The 17,986-nt window shown below is 43.7% G+C and overlaps 1 protein-coding gene and 1 long non-coding RNA gene across 3 annotated transcripts in view; one reads left to right on the top strand and one right to left on the bottom strand.

Moving 5' to 3' along the window:
* Positions 1-10,095, top strand: part of Tirap (TIR domain containing adaptor protein) — a 16,463-nt gene extending 6,368 nt beyond the window's left edge. The window contains exons 3-7 of the mRNA XM_021207523.2: positions 2,708-2,840; positions 3,020-3,085; positions 3,227-3,385; positions 6,801-7,439; positions 8,350-10,095. Coding sequence (XP_021063182.1) covers positions 3,319-3,385; positions 6,801-7,439; positions 8,350-8,369 — 726 coding nt within the window. The 5' untranslated portion in view covers positions 2,708-2,840; positions 3,020-3,085; positions 3,227-3,318 and the 3' untranslated portion in view covers positions 8,370-10,095. The remainder of the gene's footprint in view (positions 1-2,707; positions 2,841-3,019; positions 3,086-3,226; positions 3,386-6,800; positions 7,440-8,349) is intronic.
* Positions 251-17,986, bottom strand: part of LOC115064819 — a 21,691-nt gene continuing 3,955 nt past the window's right edge. Inside the window, exons 2-4 of one of the 2 annotated variants that reach the window (XR_003844641.1) lie at positions 6,991-7,437; positions 3,083-3,162; positions 251-794 (exon numbers count right to left, since the gene is read on the bottom strand). This is a non-coding gene — a long non-coding RNA (uncharacterized LOC115064819). The remainder of the gene's footprint in view (positions 795-3,082; positions 3,163-6,990; positions 7,438-17,986) is intronic. The other variant, XR_003844642.1, reaches the window with a different exon arrangement.

Here is a 17,986-nt window from a genome sequence, read left to right as displayed (position 1 = left end):
CCTCGAACTCAGAAATCCACCTGCCTCTGCCTCCCAAGTACTGGGATTAAAGGCGTGCGCCACCACTGCCCAGCACATTTTATATTAAAACAAAAATCAAGAAAATCTTTAGAGGCCGAAAAAAAAAAAAAAAGAAAGAAAGAAAGAAAGAAAGAAAATCTTTAGAGAATATTAGAGTTAAGTGATCTTATATCTACTGCCAGGAAGAAAGACTTTTTTTTATTATTTTAAAGATTTATTTTTATTTGCATGCATATGTCTGTAAGTGTATGCCGTGGGGGGAGGTGTGTGCCTTGGAGGACTGGTGGAGTTATAGGCAGTTGTGACCATTGTGGGAGCTGGGACCCGAACTATGGTCCTCTTGAAGGAGGAACAAGCTCTGTTCAGCACTGAGCCATCTCTCCATCCCCTGGAAAAGATATCTTGAATGGTTTCCTGAGGGGTAGAGAGCTAGCAGCCCCTGACCAGGAAAAGTCTTTCAAAGCCTGCCAGAGGTCAGAGGTACTGCAGAGCTACCATCTTCCTTAGGTTGTCAGAAGCCCAGAGGACACGAGGAAGAAAAGAAGCTCCTGCAGGCAGGCGCAGTCCACTCTCCGCGATGTGACTGCTTTTCTCTTTCAAGTGTCTCCTTTGACTCCAGCACTCTTCCGTCGCTCTGTGTTAGTGAGACAGGTACCTTCCGGGATTATGTAAAGAAGGAAAAGCTACACAGAGCTTATGGTTTCTGAAGACTTGATTCAGCAGAGCCGGAGGGCGGAGGGCGTGGTGGAGCAGAGTTGTTCAAGCCGAGGTGGCTGAGAAGCAGAGAAGGAATCCAGCAAGGAGACAGGGCAGGATCTAACCTGCAAGGGCAGGCCTCCAGCGATCTGCTTTCTCAAGGAGGCTGTACTTCCAGCCCTCACTCCTTCTAGCCATGTCCTCCAATTATGAATTCATGGAGGGATTTGATGCATTCATTTTCTAATCATCTCTGGGAGCACCCTCCCAGATATCCCCAGGGGAGTGCCTTATTAGTCTCCTTGGCATGTCTCATTCTAATCAGGCCAGCCATTAAGATCAGTCACCACAGGGCTCCGCTGCTGCTGCAGCAGTGTGAGGCTTTGAGAACTGTGGGACTTGTTCATTAATATCTAACAGACTCACGCTTTTGTTTTTGTTTTTTAATTTTGATGTCCCTGACTACAGTGTATCTAATCATCAGATTTGTTTCTCTATGAATTCCCAGAGGGAGCTTTTGTTACGACTTCTATAGATTTAGCAAAAAGCCAGAAAGCTCCCTATCCCAGTTCCCTACCAGTCCTTCAGCTGGAGACTTGCCTCTAGGATGCTTGGGCTCCCTGCATTGGAACAGGCTCTGCCCCCACCTAAAACCAAAGGTGAAAGAGCCTCCAGCATCAGGACCACTCTATCCTTGCAGTTTAATGTCACTCATCTAAACAGTCTTAGTCCTTAGCATTTTCATACAAGTTCTGAAGCAATTTGATAACCTCTACCCTAAAATGAAAAACCAAAAAAAAAAAAACCTTCTGGAATCAGAGAGAGCACTGAACTACAGATCAATCTGGGGAAGATTAATGTCATAATATTGAGTCTTTTTTTTTTTTTTTGGTTTTCGAGACAGGGTTTCTCTGTGCAGTCCTGGCCGTCCTGGAACTCACTCTGTAGACCAGGCTGGCCTCGAACTCAGAAATCCACCTGCCTCTGCCTCCCAAGTGCTGGGATTACAGGCGTGCGCCACCATGCCCGGCCCATAATATTGAGTCTTACAAGCCAAATACATCCCCCTTATGTCTAGGATAAGATGACTCAGTGATGACCTGAGGTCGGTCCCCAGAATCTATGATGGAAGGAGAGAACCAGCTTCTGAAAGCTGCTTTCTATCTCCCACACTTGTGCTACAGAATATCATGTGTGCACGCATGGGCATGCACGCACGCGCACACACTAAAGAATTAAAAACTGGGAACTTTCGGGATAGCATTTGAAATGTAAATAAAGAAAATATCTAATAAAAAAAAGAAAGCTATGAAAAAAAAAAGAATTAAAAACTAAGGGCTAGCCAGGCGTGGTGGCGCACGCCTGTAATCCCAGCACTCGGGAGGCAGAGGCAGGTGGATTTCTGAGTTGGAGGCCAGCCTGGTCTACAGAGTGAGTTCCAGGACAGCCAGGGCTACACAGAGAAACCCTGTCTCGAAAAACCAAATAAATAAATAAATAAAAATAAATAAAAACTAAGGGCTAAATTCTAGTACTAAGGATTGGGTTTTAAAAGTACTACATTCTCTTCTCCAGCCAGATTATGAGAGACAGGGCCTGACTTTATTTCCCTAGGTAGTCTGAAACTCACTGCATGGCCAAAGCTGGCCTGAAACTTGTAGCTGACCTCCTGTGAGTGCTGAGATTACAGGTGTACACCACCATACCCAGGTGTTTGTTTGCTTTTTAAGATAGGGTCTCAACAGATTTCTGAGACTCGTCTAAACTCATAGATATAAGTGCTCCCCCTGCCTTAACCTTCTGTGTACCTGGGATGACAGGTTATGCCATTGGATCTGGACAGATTATTTTATGGATATACTAACCCTCGATATTTTAACAGGTGTTTACACGTGAGGTACTATTAGCACATTAAGTAGATTACTTCATGTTATTCACATGGGAATTTGGAGTCGCAGTTTCTAGCATTACAATATTTTCCATTTCACAGATGAACACATCAAGACCTAGGAAGACTGTTGAAGGCCATGGTCAGCAGGAGGTGCAAATCCATGCAATCTACCTGTAGTCAGCTGTCTTCACCATTTTATGACATTAAACAATGTCATAAACCTAGCTGACAGGTAAGGGCCAGGGGAGTGAACAGACGGGGTTAGGGGAAGACAGACAGAGGAAATGCAGCAAGACTCGCTGCAAGTATTCCTACTGCTCAGCATCCGAATGGTCAATCCTTCTCTCATCTCAGCATGGGCCCAGGAAGTCCTTCTGAAGAACTGCCTCTCTATCCTCTGTGTTTTCCCAGACCCCAAATACCCTCCTGGCCAGGTGAAGTGGAGAACAATCAATCGCTCTACCAAGTTCGGACCTTGTAAGTCTGCTCACGCTGCACAGCTCTGGGTTATTCCCCTGGTCCCGTGAACCCGTTAGCGACTGAGCCACTAGGGACTAGGAGAAAAGCAGAACTTCTGGGTAGGTAACTACAGCTTTTGTGATTCTCTGCCCCTTGCAGGATGGCTGTTCCATGAAGTTCAGACTGGATCTCTTCTCTCCCGCCGTTCCCCCGATGCCTGCTCTTTCACCGTTGGTTTGGAGGCCTGCACTATGGCTTCATCCTCCTCCGTCCCAGCCTCCCCCACGCAGTCCAAGAAGCCTCGAAACAAGATAGCTGGTAAGTGGAGCCTGTCTCCCAACTCGGCTCTGCTTCCTAAGAGGATAATCCCTAGCCTGCTGGTGAGGTGGAAGGACTCACTTGTCCAAACTCAGGGAAGAGATGGCAGAAAGGCTGGTGATAGGGAAGAAGTCGCTGGTGGGGCCACCCAAAGCTTCTTGGGGAGGGAGGAGTAAGGCATGCATAATGGATTCTGTGGACCTGTATTTCAGATTTTTTTTTTTTTTTGGCAGCCTACTTGGCCTGAAACCATTGTACTGAGTACTTAACATGATATCTGAATCTTTTTCCAGAACCATTACAAGGAAGGAAACAAGGAAAGAAAAAAAAAAAATGAGACAATCTCCAGGACAGCTGAGTTTTAATATTATGGAGTACTTACAATTTACCAGGCACTGCATTATCTCATTTCACCTTCAAGAACAAAACAGACCCATTTTAAAGATGAGGAAGTTGAGATCTAGGCCAATTTGCTTAAGGCCATAGACCAAGCAGTATGGTCAGATCTGGTACTTGGCCAATGTGTGAGCAAGCTCTGTGTTCTCTGGGAGCTCTGACTAATAATCCTTAGCCTCTGAACAACAGAACAGATTCCAGTCCCCTGGCCCTTTTTCTTCTTATTTAGTTATTCATTTGTTTTAACCAAGACTGCTTTGAAATTGCCCCTGTAGTTGAGGCTACCCCTCATCTTCTGGTCCTCCCAAGTGCTGGGATTACAGGCACATAGTTCATCATCCTACAGCACTGGGTCCATCTTCCCTGACCCTTTCCGTTCATTCCTTCATCTAAATTCACCTCCTCTCAGAGCTGCAGCTGGGGTGATTAATCCTTAAATGTAGATGTAGTTCTTTGTCCACTCGCATAGGCAGTTGACTATAGTTGTAGACCTCCTGATTCAAGTGGGCTCCAGGTAGCAAATATCAAATGATCTAGAACGGAATAAAGTCATCTATTTTATGTTATAATTCAATTATTAATCTAAAATTAACTTATAATTAGATACATTGTTTAATTGTAATTTAAATGTTTATTTATTTTTATTTTTTTATTTTTTTGGTTTTTCAAGACAGGGTTTCTCTGTGTAGCCCTGGCCGTCCTGGAACTCACTCTGTAGACCAGGCTGGCCTCCAACTCAGAAATTCTCCTGCCTCTGCCTCCCAAGTGCTGGGATTAAAGGCGTGTGCCACCACACCCGGCTCAAGATTTTATTTTATTTTATTTTATTTTGGGTTTTTTCGAGACAGGGTTTCTCTGTATAGCCCTGGCTGTCCTGGAACTCACTTTGTAGACCAGGCTGACCTCAAACTCAGAAATCCGCCTGCCTCTGCCTCCCGAGTGCTGGGATTAAAGGCGTGCGCCACCACGCCCAGCTAAGATTTTATTTTTTAAGAAGCCCTCTCCATGTCGTTCAGCCTGGCCTTGAACTACTAGCCTCTCACTGTCTCAGCCTCCTGGGTAGCTAGACTACAACAAACTCTACCTCTAAGGTGACCTTACCCCAGTAAGGTGCCTTTCTTAATTGGGCTGGTAAAACCCTTGGACAGGATTCCCAATGAAGAATAGGGCGAATGGAGCGGCTGCATATTCTACATTGAAGCCTGATACTAATTCTGACTCACCTTCTGTTAAGTCAAATGGAGCCCGGTTAGTTTCTGCTANAGTTGAGATAAATCATATTATAGCTATGGGTCAAGCAGGTANAANNANTCATATGTGTTCTTGAGTATTAATTAGAGTTTGTAGGGAGTATGATCCACTTATTAATAGAACTGAGAGTAGAATAATAGCTATTGTTACTTCATATGAAATTGTTTCGGCTACAGCTCGTAGTGCTCCGAATAGAGAGTATTTAGAGTTGGAAGCTCATCCTGATCATAAAATGGAATATACTGATAGGCTAGATGTAGCTAAAATAAATAGGATACCTAGGTTGAGGTTAATTAGTGGATGTGGTATCGGTAGAGGAATTCATAGGCTTAATGCTAATGTAAGAAATAAAGTTGGAGCAATAATAAATAGTGAAATTGATGTTGTTAGAGGACGTATTGGTTCTTTTATAAATAGTTTTATGGCATCTGTGAATGGTTGTAAAATTCCATATGGTCCTACAATATTAGGACCTTTTCGTAATTGTATATATCCTAAAATTTTACGTTCTACTAGTGTTAAAAAAGCTATTGCGATTAAGATGGGGATAAGGAGAGTTAAAATATTAACAAAATACACTATATTAGGGAGAGGATTTGAACCTCTNTCATATGTGTTCTTGAGTATTAATTAGAGTTTGTAGGGAGTATGATCCACTTATTAATAGAACTGAGAGTAGAATAATAGCTATTGTTACTTCATATGAAATTGTTTCGGCTACAGCTCGTAGTGCTCCAAGTAGAGAGTACTTAGAGTTAGAAGCTCATCCTGACCATAAAATGGAATATACTGATAGGCTAGATGTAGCTAAAATAAATAGGATACCTAGGTTGAGGTTAATTAGTGGATGTGGTATCGGTAGAGGAATTCATAGGCTTAATGCTAATGTAAGAAATAAAGTTGGAGCAATAATAAATAGTGAAATTGATGTTGTTAGAGGACGTATTGGTTCTTTTATAAATAGTTTTATGGCATCTGTGAATGGTTGTAAAATTCCATATGGTCCTACAATATTAGGACCTTTTCGTAATTGTATATATCCTAAAATTTTACGTTCTACTAGTGTTAAAAAAGCTATTGCGATTAGGATGGGGACAAGGAGAGTTAAAATATTAACAAAATACACTATATTAGGGAGAGGATTTGAACCTCTGAGTACAAGGTTTTAAATCTTACGCAATTTCCTGGCTCTGCCACCCTAATAACCTTATCTAGGTAATTAAATGTACATATATATATTATTGAGATTTTGTTCATAAATTAAGTTAAGAGCGCTTATTTGTAAGGAGGCTCTATTTCTCTTGTCCTTTCGTACTGGGAGAAATTGTAAATAGATAGAAACCGACCTGGATTTCTCCGGTCTGAACTCAGATCACGTAGGACTTTAATCGTTGAACAAACGAACCATTAATAGCTTCTANACCATTGGGATGTCCTGATCCAACATCGAGGTCGTAAACCCTAATTGTCGATATGAACTCTTAAATAGGATTGCGCTGTTATCCCTAGGGTAACTTGGTCCGTTGATCAAAATATTTTGGGTCAATTGGATATAGGAAATTCTTCAAATTGGGGATTTGAATGTCAGTATTGGAGAACCTTTAAAGATAGCAGGAACTCTTAGACAAGAGACCTCCGGGGTGTGCCAAACAGCAGGGCAGTGGGACTCTGAGGGTAAGGTGAAGCTGGCAGAGTCCTCCCATTTTCTTTGAGGAAGGGGCGTCTGATAGCTGGTCACAAGTCTCAGCTCAGTGTTTCTCCCCTGTAGACTGGTTCAGGCAGGCTCTGTTGAAGAAGCCCAAGAAGATGCCAGTCTCCCAGGAAAGCCACCTCAGAGATGGTTCACAAACAGCCACACAGGATGGTCCTTCACCCTCGAGCTGCAGCTCACCCCCGAGTCACAGTTCACCTGAGAGCCGCAGCTCACCCTCGAGCTGCAGTTCAGGAATGTCACCTACCTCGCCACCTACACACGTGGACAGCAGCAGCAGCAGCAGTGGCCGCTGGAGCAAAGACTACGATGTCTGCGTGTGCCACAGTGAGGAGGACTTGGAAGCGGCCCAGGAGCTGGTCTCCTACTTGGAGGGTAGCAAGGCCAGTCTACGCTGCTTCCTGCAGCTTCGGGATGCAGCCCCGGGTGGCGCCATTGTTTCGGAGCTATGCCAGGCACTGAGCCGTAGTCACTGCCGCGTGCTGCTCATCACTCCAGGCTTCCTTCGGGACCCCTGGTGCAAGTACCAGATGCTGCAGGCCCTGACAGAGGCCCCAGCGTCGGAAGGTTGCACCATACCCCTGCTGTCCGGTCTGTCCAGAGCCGCCTATCCGCCGGAACTCCGATTCATGTACTATGTAGATGGCAGAGGACAGGACGGAGGCTTTTACCAAGTCAAGGAGGCTGTTATACACTGTAAGATATAGGGGGGCTGGGAAGGGGGAGAGGAGGCATCCGGTGTCTGTATAAGGACTTTAGGAGGTAGTCTCTGCAGTGCCAGTGAGTGAGAGAGCTTCTGGAGAATATTGGCTGAATTTGTGCCCTGGCACTGTCACCCAGTAGCGTTGGAGAAGTTAGCCCCTCTGGGCCTCGAGTTTTCATTGTTCATTAGGACTCTGTTACTGTAGAATGAACATGTCAAGAATACATAACAGAAGCCGGTTGTGGTGGCGCAAGCCTTTAATCCCAGTACTTGGGAGGCAGAGGCAGAAGCAGGCAGGTTTCTGAGTTCGAGGCCAGCCTGGTCTACAGAGTGAGTACCAGGACAGTCAAGGCTACACAGAGAAACCCTGTCTCAAAACAAAAAACAAAAAACATAACAGGCAGGGTCTACCACAGATGGAATCCTAAATCCATATTAATTAGCAGACAGTATTAGTGATAATACTGGGTTTCTCTATGAAATTGGATGAGAGGTATGTTCCAAGAGTGGTGCAGATGCTATCAGTTCAGCAATGCAAAATGGTGAAAGGTAATCAGTTAAATATTATGGGTGAAACAAATCACTCATTTGCCTCTGACCTTTTAGAAAAAAATGTTTTGTTGAAATACTGTATGTAGGCTCAGTCTGAATTTGCGTGGACTATGCTTTAGTGTATTTATAAATGACGAACTTGGATTCTGAAATTAAACTTTTTATTTGTGATTTTCAAAAAAAAAAAATGGTGAAAGGTAACAGAAACCAGCCGCCTCCTGTGAGTATATTAAAGGAGGGACATTGTAGCAGGTGGGGCAGAAAACAAGAGGGAAATGGAAGAGGGGAGAAACAGATGTGCTGAGTTTGGGCAGAGTGGCAAGCCTTGTGATTCTCTTTGGTCTCTTTCAGATCTGGAGACACTAAGTTGACCCTTGGGCTTTCATAAGAAAAGCTGGGAATAGCTCACAGCAGTCATTAGTCCAGTATAGACAGCAGGAGGCATCAGGAGCCAGAGCCAGCTGAACCCTGTTCATTGCACAGGATCAGATTGCCACCAGCTTCCATTATCGTGGGCTCCACAAGACGGCCAGGCAGAAGATGGGAACCACCCCCGAAAGGAGACCAAGAAGAAGATGGGGACTCCCCAAGAAGGGTAGGAGGAAGCCAGGGACTCCCCCAGGAAGACAACGAGGAAGTCAGAAATTCAAGTTGTCAAGAGACTGTGCTATGGAGAAGGTCAGCAGGGTCCCCTCTGCTGCTTAACTGGATAGGAAGCTGACACATGGCTGTCTTCTTCCCCTGACATCAGCCGCCGGGGGAGATAGGTACCACTCCTCAAGAGGGGTGACCCTGACTGATGAGCCAGAAGTTGCCCAGGGAAGTGGGCAAGAGTTGACAAGTATCCAGGCCTTCACACACACACTACCGAAACTCTTTCCCAGAGACGTCGACTCACTTCACAAAACTAGAAGACACATTCATCCCCATACTGAATTTCACCTTTTGAAAAAGATGTCATTAAAAATGCAACCCGAGGGGCTGCAGAGTTCAGCGGTTAAGAACTCTCCTTGCTTTTGCAGAGGATCCAGGTTCAATTCCTGGGATCCACATGGTGACTCACAACCTTATCTATAACTCTACTTCCAGGGGATCTGATGTCTTCTCTGATCAAGACCTCCTTGAGCACCAGGTACACACATGGAACACCTACATAGATGCAGGCAAAATGATCATACACATAAAGAAATCTTTCTTTTTACATTACAAGTGCAAACCTAGAACTCTAGATAGAGTCCGAGGTAGAAGGCTTGCTTAGCGTTCCCGAGGGCTTGGATTCTACCTCCAGCACCACCAAAACAAAGAAGAAAACAAACCTGGCAGCTGCTCTGGATCCAGGAACAGGTAGGGAGAAGGAAAGCCAGGGTGTGGGGCTCAGCTCCTTCACATGCATCAAAGCTAACAGATCATGTGACCCATGGGACCTCCTCAGACATCTGCGGGAGCCCATGCTTCACGAGAGGTACCGGTTCTCAATCTAGCACCAGAGTATATCCCCAGGAAGAGGCAAGGGGTCATCTACGTTCTCAACAAGAACAGAAACATGGTCGGCCAAATGTCCTTGTCTCCCCTGGTGTGTACCTTGAGCCTCTTCCTTTTGACATATCTTTTTACTGAAAAAAAAATGTTCTTAAGTTATGCTTTTTTTGTTGTTACATACAAAATATCTAAAGGGTACTATACCATACTCGTGCACCTACCACCTAACTTAAGAAAACCTTATTACCAACACTCATGTTTCCTTTGTGTTCTGACTTCCAGCCCCTTCAAGTTTCCTAACAAGAATAACCAACATTCTGAATCTTGAATTATTTTGAAGTGTCTAGATGTATGCACCCTAGAAACATTATTTGATTTTATGACTTTATCTTCTATGCAGATTGCATCACAATGTGTGTTTCCTTTGTTTGACACGTTTACGAGGTGTGTCCGTGTTGCTGTGTCACTCATGGACTTCCTTTTGTTTGTGTAGGTCAGCAGTTCTCCACCCTTTAGGGTGGAACGGCCCTTTCACAAGGGACACATGTCAGATATCCTCCATGTCGGATATTTACAATAAGAGTCATAACAGTAGGAGGCTGGTGAGATGGCTCAGTGGTTAAGAGCACTGACTGCTCTTCCAAAGGTCCTAGGTTCAAATACCAACAACCACATGGTGGCTCAGAACCACCCATAATGAGATCTGATGCCCTCTTCTGGTGCATCTGAAGTCAGCTACATGTACTTATGTGTAATACTAAATAAATCTTTGGGCCGGAGCGAGCAGGGACTGAGTGAGCAGGGCTGATTGGAATGAGCAGAGATCCTAAAATTCAATTCCCAACAACCACGTGAAGGCTCACAACCATCTGTACAGCTACAGTGTACTCATATACATAAAATAAATAAATCTTTTTAAAAATTCATAACAGTAGCAAAAGTATAGATATGAAGTAGCAATGGAAGTAACTTTATGGTTGGGGGTCACATGAGGAACTGTACTAAAGGGTCACAGTATTAGGAAGGTTGAGAACCACTGCTCTAAGATCACCTTAAAGCAAATTCCAGGGACTTCCTCCCTAAATTTTTAGTAACAAACCTCGAAATCATGAGGTTTAAAAGTGTGAGCATAGTATCTTTTGTTTTGTTTTGTTTTGTTTTGTTTTTTCGAGACAGGGTTTCTCTGTATAGCTCTGGCTGTCCTGGAACTCACTTTGTAGACCAGGCTGGCATCGAACTCAGAAATCTGCCTGCCTCTGCCTCCCGAGTGCTGGGAGCATACTATCTTTTAAAGTTACATTTTTATCATAACATAAAACACTGCCCATGAAGCTGTCATCAGTGCTTTCTGTGTCTTACAAAGGCCTTCCTGTGTTAGCCCACATTTTCTTCTACATTCAATCCTGAAAAGAAGTTGATCTAACTTTCTGTCACAATGTTTCTATTCACATCTAGACCTGTGCTCCACTTGCTGTCAGTTTTATGTTTTTGATTTTTTAAAAAATGGTCTGTAGGGCTGGAGAAATGGCTCAGTGGTTAAGAGTACCCAATGTACTTCTAAAGGTCCTGAGTTCAAATCCCAACAACCACATGGTGGCTCACAACCATCTGTAACGAAATCTGACGCCCTCTTCTGGAGTGTCTAAAGACAGCTACAATGTACTTACATATAAATAAATAAGTCTTTAAAAAATGGTCTGTAGCCACATTGACCTCAAACTTGACGTCCTCCTCATTCAGCTTCCTGGATGCTGGGCTTTTAGGCATTATAAGCTATGGTGCCTGGCTTATTTTCAAGTCAGAAATGCAATTCTTTTCTCTTGGTTTGTACCAGGCTCCCAGCAGTCCAGCCTATCCTCACTGGTATCTCTTTGTTATTTTTCTGTTTGTTTGAGATAGGATCTCACTAGGTATCCCTGGCTGGCCAAGAATTCACTATGCAAACCAGACTGGCCTCAAACTCAGAGATCCGTCTGCCTCTGCCACCCCAGCACAGAGCTGGGATTAGAGGTGGGCACCAGCACAGCCATCTACTGCTGTTGCATCCTGTCATATGTACATGTCTATTGCTGGGTCTCTAGTCTCTTACAAGTATACCTTGTGTTCGTGCCAAGACATCTTTTATAAAGCTTTAATGCCCTGTGGGCCAGTTCTCCTACTCTTCTTGTTAATCTAAATCACTCTGTTGTAATTCTTACTTTTTCGAGTTGTTTATTCATATACTTTCAGGTTTCAGGGGAAAGTATATTTTTATTGGAGTTGTATTCAGTTTATGGAGTTGACTAGAAAAAAACAGGTACTTTCATAATAAAGTCTTCCTATCCATAACAGGACATCACGGCTTATGTCCTTAAATGTATTTCAATAAATTTGTATAATACTTTTCATGTTTGTTTCATCTTTAAATAGATTTATTCTTATTTATTTCATATTTTGGCTGCTACTACAGAGTTTTAAAATTATATATACATATGTCTATCAGTGGCATAAAAGATTATTTAATATGTGGGTCTAACATTAAATAGTGTGCTGAGTTATCTCTTGTAAATGACTATTTTATTGAGTTTCTGTGCTGCTTAGGATCTGCAGTGCAATTGTAAAAGAATTGAAAACAGCAGCCATTTGGGCACTGATGTCACATTGCTTAAAGGGAATGTTTCAAACAGCACACCATTAAAATGTGCCTGCTCCAGGTTTTTTGCATGTGCGTGGGGGTGGTGGTAGTACAGGATGTACACATGAGTGCAAGTACCTTTGGGATCCAGAAGAGATCCACTGGATGCCCTGGAGCCAGAGTGACAGGAACTTGCCCTGTGAGGGATGGGAACTGAACCTGGGTACTTAGCAAGAGCAGAAGGCACTGTAAAGCACACTCAACCTCTGAGCCATGGTTCCAACCTTGCTGTTTGTTTTCTGGGACAGGGTGTCACTCAGTAGTTCAGACTTAATATTATTATTATTATTATATTTTATGCTTCACTTAATTCTAAAGATTTCATAGGCTTTTTGACAAAAAAAGAATTAAGAATCTGGGCTGTGAAATCTTTCCCTGTTACTGAAAGCATTAAAAAATAGACTAAGCTACCCCTTTGTTGTATAAATATTGATTTTGAAATCAAGTGGTAGCTAAATCATATCAGTCGACTAGGCCCCTTTCACTCCCCAGTGTCACGATTTGAAGGCGTGGGGAAGTTTGAACTCGTGCCCATGGATTCATCAGTTTCCTCACTGTCTCTTCTTAGAACAGTCTCAAGTGCTCCAACTGCACTCAGTGTTCATACTCCTTGGCTCGCTCCTCTCTTTCCTGGCCCTGTACAGGTGTACAGGTGGCTTGCTTCTGCACTTTCTCTCAGAAGTTCCCCTTCCCCCACTCTAAGGCTCCCTCCCACAGCAAGTGCAGTGGAGTGCACAGGCAGCTCTGCTTTCCCCAACCCCTGCTCCCTCCAGCAGCAAGAGCGAGGCTTCCTCCCCATCCCTGGAGGCGCCAGCTTGAGACAGCCCACAGCCTCCCTCTGTGTCTCCGGTGTCTCAGAGAGAGAGTACCTAGGCTAGAGCTCTCCCTGAAAACAGGCTGGGGCTTCCCAGGTGCAGCTGCTGCCTGTCCTTGGAAAAAGGAGATTAGGGTCCCACGTTTGAATCGTGGAAGGGAGGTTATCAGGGGGTCACAGACAGGTATGGCCCGTCATAAAACTAGTTCCCGATAGCCCCATAAAGATAATCCTACCTACAATTCCACCCTACCGAATGGTGTTTGAATTATGACTTGCCTCATCCACCTCCCCCCGTCACCCTAAGCATTCAAAGAATCTCTAAATATGCAGTATATAAGTGCCAAGCCTCCCAAGCTCGGGGTCGCACTCCTGTCCTGCGCTGTGGGAAGGTTTGTGATCTGAGTCCGACTCGAAACAATAAAAAGATTCTTCTGCACAATTGCGTCGGACTCGGAAGTTCTTGGGCTCTCCTGGGATTGTTTCCCTCAGAATCGGGGGCATAACAATAGAATTTTTGTTTACATTCAGTTGACATCTAGGTGCTTTTATGTTCTAGGCAGAAGACTGGTTATTCTAAGGAATCAAAACTGCAAGAGTAACTGCTGGTAACTCCACAATTACCCAAGGAGAGGTTTAAAGTGGACTAGCCCAGTGCAATAGTGGCACAGAGCTTGTGGTAGTAACCAATCAATATCGGATGGGATTGAAGTCCCACTGCATGAGATGCATAGTTTGGAGACTTTCTGGACTCAAACACTTGGTGACCCTCCTACCTCAGCTTTCACATGCCACTGTACCAAGCTTAATCCGTTATCTCTTACAGACAGATTCCCAATTATGAACTTATGAGGTTGCATTGGTTGCTTTCTCTTGTTGTGATAAAACACCAGGACCAAAGCAATGTATAGAAAGCTGGATTTATCTGGGTTTCTGGTTCCAGAAGACCCATCACAGCAGGGAAGTCAGTGGTAAGCAGAAGGCTAAGCAGGATGCTGAAAGCTCACCTCTGAAAGCACAGGCAGGTCGCAGAGAGAACTGGGAACAGGTTGAGGCCCGAGGCTCTCAAAGCCAGGCCCTGGTGACATACTTCCTCCAGCAAGGCCACACCTCCTAATCCTCCCCAAACAGCTCGATCAGCCAGGAATCAAGGATCCAAGTGCTGGAAGCAATAGTCATTCATATACATGTTACTATATAACTATATCATTTAAATTTCAGGGGGGCTAAAATAATTTTTTTCTGGGAGATTCTGGGATATATTATTTACTTTGGGACCCACAGATTAAATCGTAGAAGAAATGGCAGAAGTCAGCAGGAAACAAACAAACAAAACAGAAGGAAGGAAAAAAAAAACTATCCATTGTTTGAGATAGAATTTCACTACCTTGCCCTTGGCTGCCCTGAAACTCCTGATGTAGACCAGGCTAGCCTCAGACTTGTGGCTGATCTTCATGCCTCTGACACTTGAGTGCTGGGATTACAGGTATACACCATTGTACACAGTTTGAAAAAATGTAAGACTTTTTTTTTTGTTTGGTTTTGGTTTTGGTTTTTTAAGACAAGGTTTCTCTGTATAGCTCTGGCTGTCCTGGAACTCACTTTGTAGACCAGGCTGGCCTCGAACTCATAAATCCGCCTGCCTCTGCCTCTGCCTCTGCCTCTGCCTCCCGAGATTAAAGGCGTGTGCCACCATGCCCAGCGGAATGTAAGACTTCTTGACAAACTTCCAGCTGTAGTACATACCTGAGAAGAAGACATCTTGATCTACTTTCTCCGCTATAATAAAATACCTGAGCCTACGTCCTTTGTAAGAAAGTTTATTTAGTTCAGACTTGGAAACTGAAGTAAGCCTCAGATCAGGTGGGCACACCTGTGCTACCCCCTGGTACTAGTCTCTTGGTATGGGACATCATAGTGGCAAGAATATGTGGGCATAAGATCTGATGATAAGACAGAAAACTAGAGATTTTGGAGGTCAGGTACAGACTTTTTATTTAAAAATCTGTTTTCATAAAAGCTAACAGCAAGGAGAAGGGTGTTGAGTGCTCTACACTACACTGCACTATACTGACCCCTGTGTTCTCACCACAGCCCCACAAAGGAAAAAACAAAAACAAAAACCATTAAGTCCTACCAAACATTAGTCAGCGTTTCTATTCCTGCACAAACATCATGACCAAGAAGCAAGTTGGGGAGGAAAGGGTTTATTCAGCTTATACTTCTATGTTGCTGTTCATCACCAAAGGAAGTCAGGACTGGAACTCAATCAGGTCAGGAAGCAGGAGCTGATGCAGAGGCCATGGAGAGATATTACTTACTGGCTTGCCTCCCCTGGCTTGCTCAGCTTGCTTTCTTATAGAACCCAAGACTACCAGCCCAGAGATGGCATCACCCACAAGGGACCCTCCCTCCTTGATCACTAATTGAGAAAATGACCCACAGCTGGATCTCATGGAGGCATTTCCCCAACTGAAGCTCCTTTCTCTGTTCCAGCCTGTGTCAAGTTGACACACAAAACCAGCCAGTACAATGGCCTAACAACCTTTCAGGAGTGTGATTGTTTGAATGAGAATGGTCCCCATAGGCTCATATAATTTTTTTTTGTTTTGTTTTTTTGTTTGGCTCATATAATTTTTAAAGATTTATTTATTTGTTTGTTTGTTTGTTTAATGTGGGTACACTGTCACTGAAACACAGGAAGAGGGCATCACATCCCATTACAGATGGCTGTGAGCCACCATGTGGTTGCTGGAAATTGAACTCAGGACCTCTGGAAGAGCAGCCAGTACTCTTAACCAATGAGTAATCTCTCCAGCCTGGCTCATACATTTTAATACTTGGTCCTCAGTTGGTAGAACTGTTTGGAAAGATTTGGAGGTGTGGCCTTTTTGGAGGGCGTGTGTTACTGGGATTGTGCTGTGAGGTTTTAAAAGATTTTCATCATTTCCAGTGTCTCTTTCTCTCTGCCTCTTAGGTCTCAAGATGTGAGCGCTCAGCTTTGGCTCTAGCACCATTCCCGCCTGTCTGCCGCAATGCTCCCTGCTGCAAATAGTCACAAACTTTAACCTTTCGAAACGTAAGCCTCTAATAAACTCCTTCTTCTAAAAGTTTCCTTGGTCATGGCATCTTATCACAAGAATAGAAAGTTACTAAGACAGGTAGTGTCAACTTGACACAAGCTAGTGTTGTGTTGGAAGAGGGATCTTTAATTGAGAAAATGCCCCTGCCAAATTAGCCATGGGCAAGCCTGTGGTACATTTCCTTGATTGTTGATTGATATGGAACACTTTAGCATGTTATGAGTGATGCCATTTTTGGGCTAGTTTCCTGGGTGCTATTAGAAAGTGGGCTGAGGCCGGGCGTGGTGACGCACGCCTTTAATCCCAGCACTCGGGAGGCAGAGGCAGGCAGATTTCTGAGTTCGAGGCCAGCCTGGTCTACAAAGTGAGTTCCAGGACAGCCAGGGCTACACAGAAAAACCCTGTTTCAAAAAAAAAAAAAAAAAAAAAAAAAAAAAAAAAAAAAAAGAAAGTGGGCTGAGAAAGCCATGGGAAGCAAGCCTGTAAGCAGCACTTCTCCATGGTCTCTGCATCAGCTCCTGTGTCCAGGTTCCTGCCCTGCTTGAGTTCCTGCCCTGATTTCCCTCCGTGACTGATTTACCTGGAAGTATAAAAAGAAACAAGCCCTTTTCTCTCCAAATTGCTTATGGCCATGATGTTTTATCACAGCAATAGTAATGCTATGACAGACCTGCTCCACCTCTTAAAGGCTCCATTACCTCAGTACCATCACACTGGGACCAAGCTTTCAACATATGGGCCTTTAGGCACACTAAACTTATACCTCAGTCATAGCAGATGAAAAACAAACAAACCCTTATTTCTTCTTTTCCACGTTGTGAACAGCAGAAGAAATCATGTGTATGTAGCTGTTCTCATGTAGGCTTCTGGTTTTATCTTAGTTTATTTTTCTTGTTTGTCCTTATTTTATTATTTATTTATTTTTTAAAGATTTTTTTTTTTTATTATATGTAAAGTACACTGTAGTTGTTTTCAGACACTCCAGAAGAGGGCGCCAGATCTCATTACAGATGGTTGTGAGTCACCATGTGGTCGCTGGGATTTGATCTCAGGACCTTCGGAAGAGCAGTCAGGTGCTCTTACCTGCTAAGCCATCTCACCAGTCCCTATTTATTTTTTTAATAGATGACTTAAGTCTTTTTTTTTTTTTAAGATTTATTTATTTCTTATATGTAAGGACATTGTAGCTGTCTTCAGACACTACAAAGAGGGCGTCAGATCTCGTTACAGATGGTTGTGAGCCATCTGGATTTGAACCCAGGACCTTTGGAAGAGCAGTCAGTGCTCTTAACCGCTGAGCCACCTCTCCAGCCTGCATTTCTTTTTCTTTCTTTCTTTCTTTCTTTCTTTCTTTCTTTCTTTCTTTCTTTCTTTCTTTCTTTCTTTCTTTCTTTCTGAGACAGGGTTTTTCTCTGTGTATCCCTGACTGTCCTGGAACTCACTCTGTAGACCAGGCTGGTCTCAAACTCAGAAATCCTCCTGCATCTGCCTCCCAAGTGCTGGGATTAAAGGAGTGTGCCCAGATAAACTTCACAACATCTTTAAAAAAGTTTTTTTTTTTTTTTTAAGAGCTTTCATTCTAAACACAAAGAGATATAACAGGAGTAGGACCAGTAAGAGGGTTCAGCAGGTAAAGATGTAGATATATCCAACACCTGATGACCAGAGTTTGACCTTGGAACCGTGTAAGGTAGAAAGAGAGAACCAACTCCATGCGTTTATCTTCTGGCCTCCACATTCGCACTGTGGCATGTGCACAGTTTGCACAATAAATAAATGTAATAAATAAAAAAGAAATATAACAGAACTCCTAAGGATTCCCTTGAAAAACCTTAATACAATTAAAGAACTCTAGTTAGAAAACAAAAAGCTGGGCAGTGGTGGCACATGCCTTTAATCCCAGCACTTGGGAGGCAGAGGCAGGTGGATTTCTGAGTT

This window comes from Mus pahari, chromosome 10 (genome assembly GCF_900095145.1).
Source record: "Mus pahari chromosome 10, PAHARI_EIJ_v1.1, whole genome shotgun sequence".
NCBI lineage: Eukaryota > Metazoa > Chordata > Mammalia > Rodentia > Muridae > Mus > Mus pahari.
Note: the sequence above shows the minus strand (reverse complement) of the source record. Positions and strands in the feature narration are given on the sequence as shown.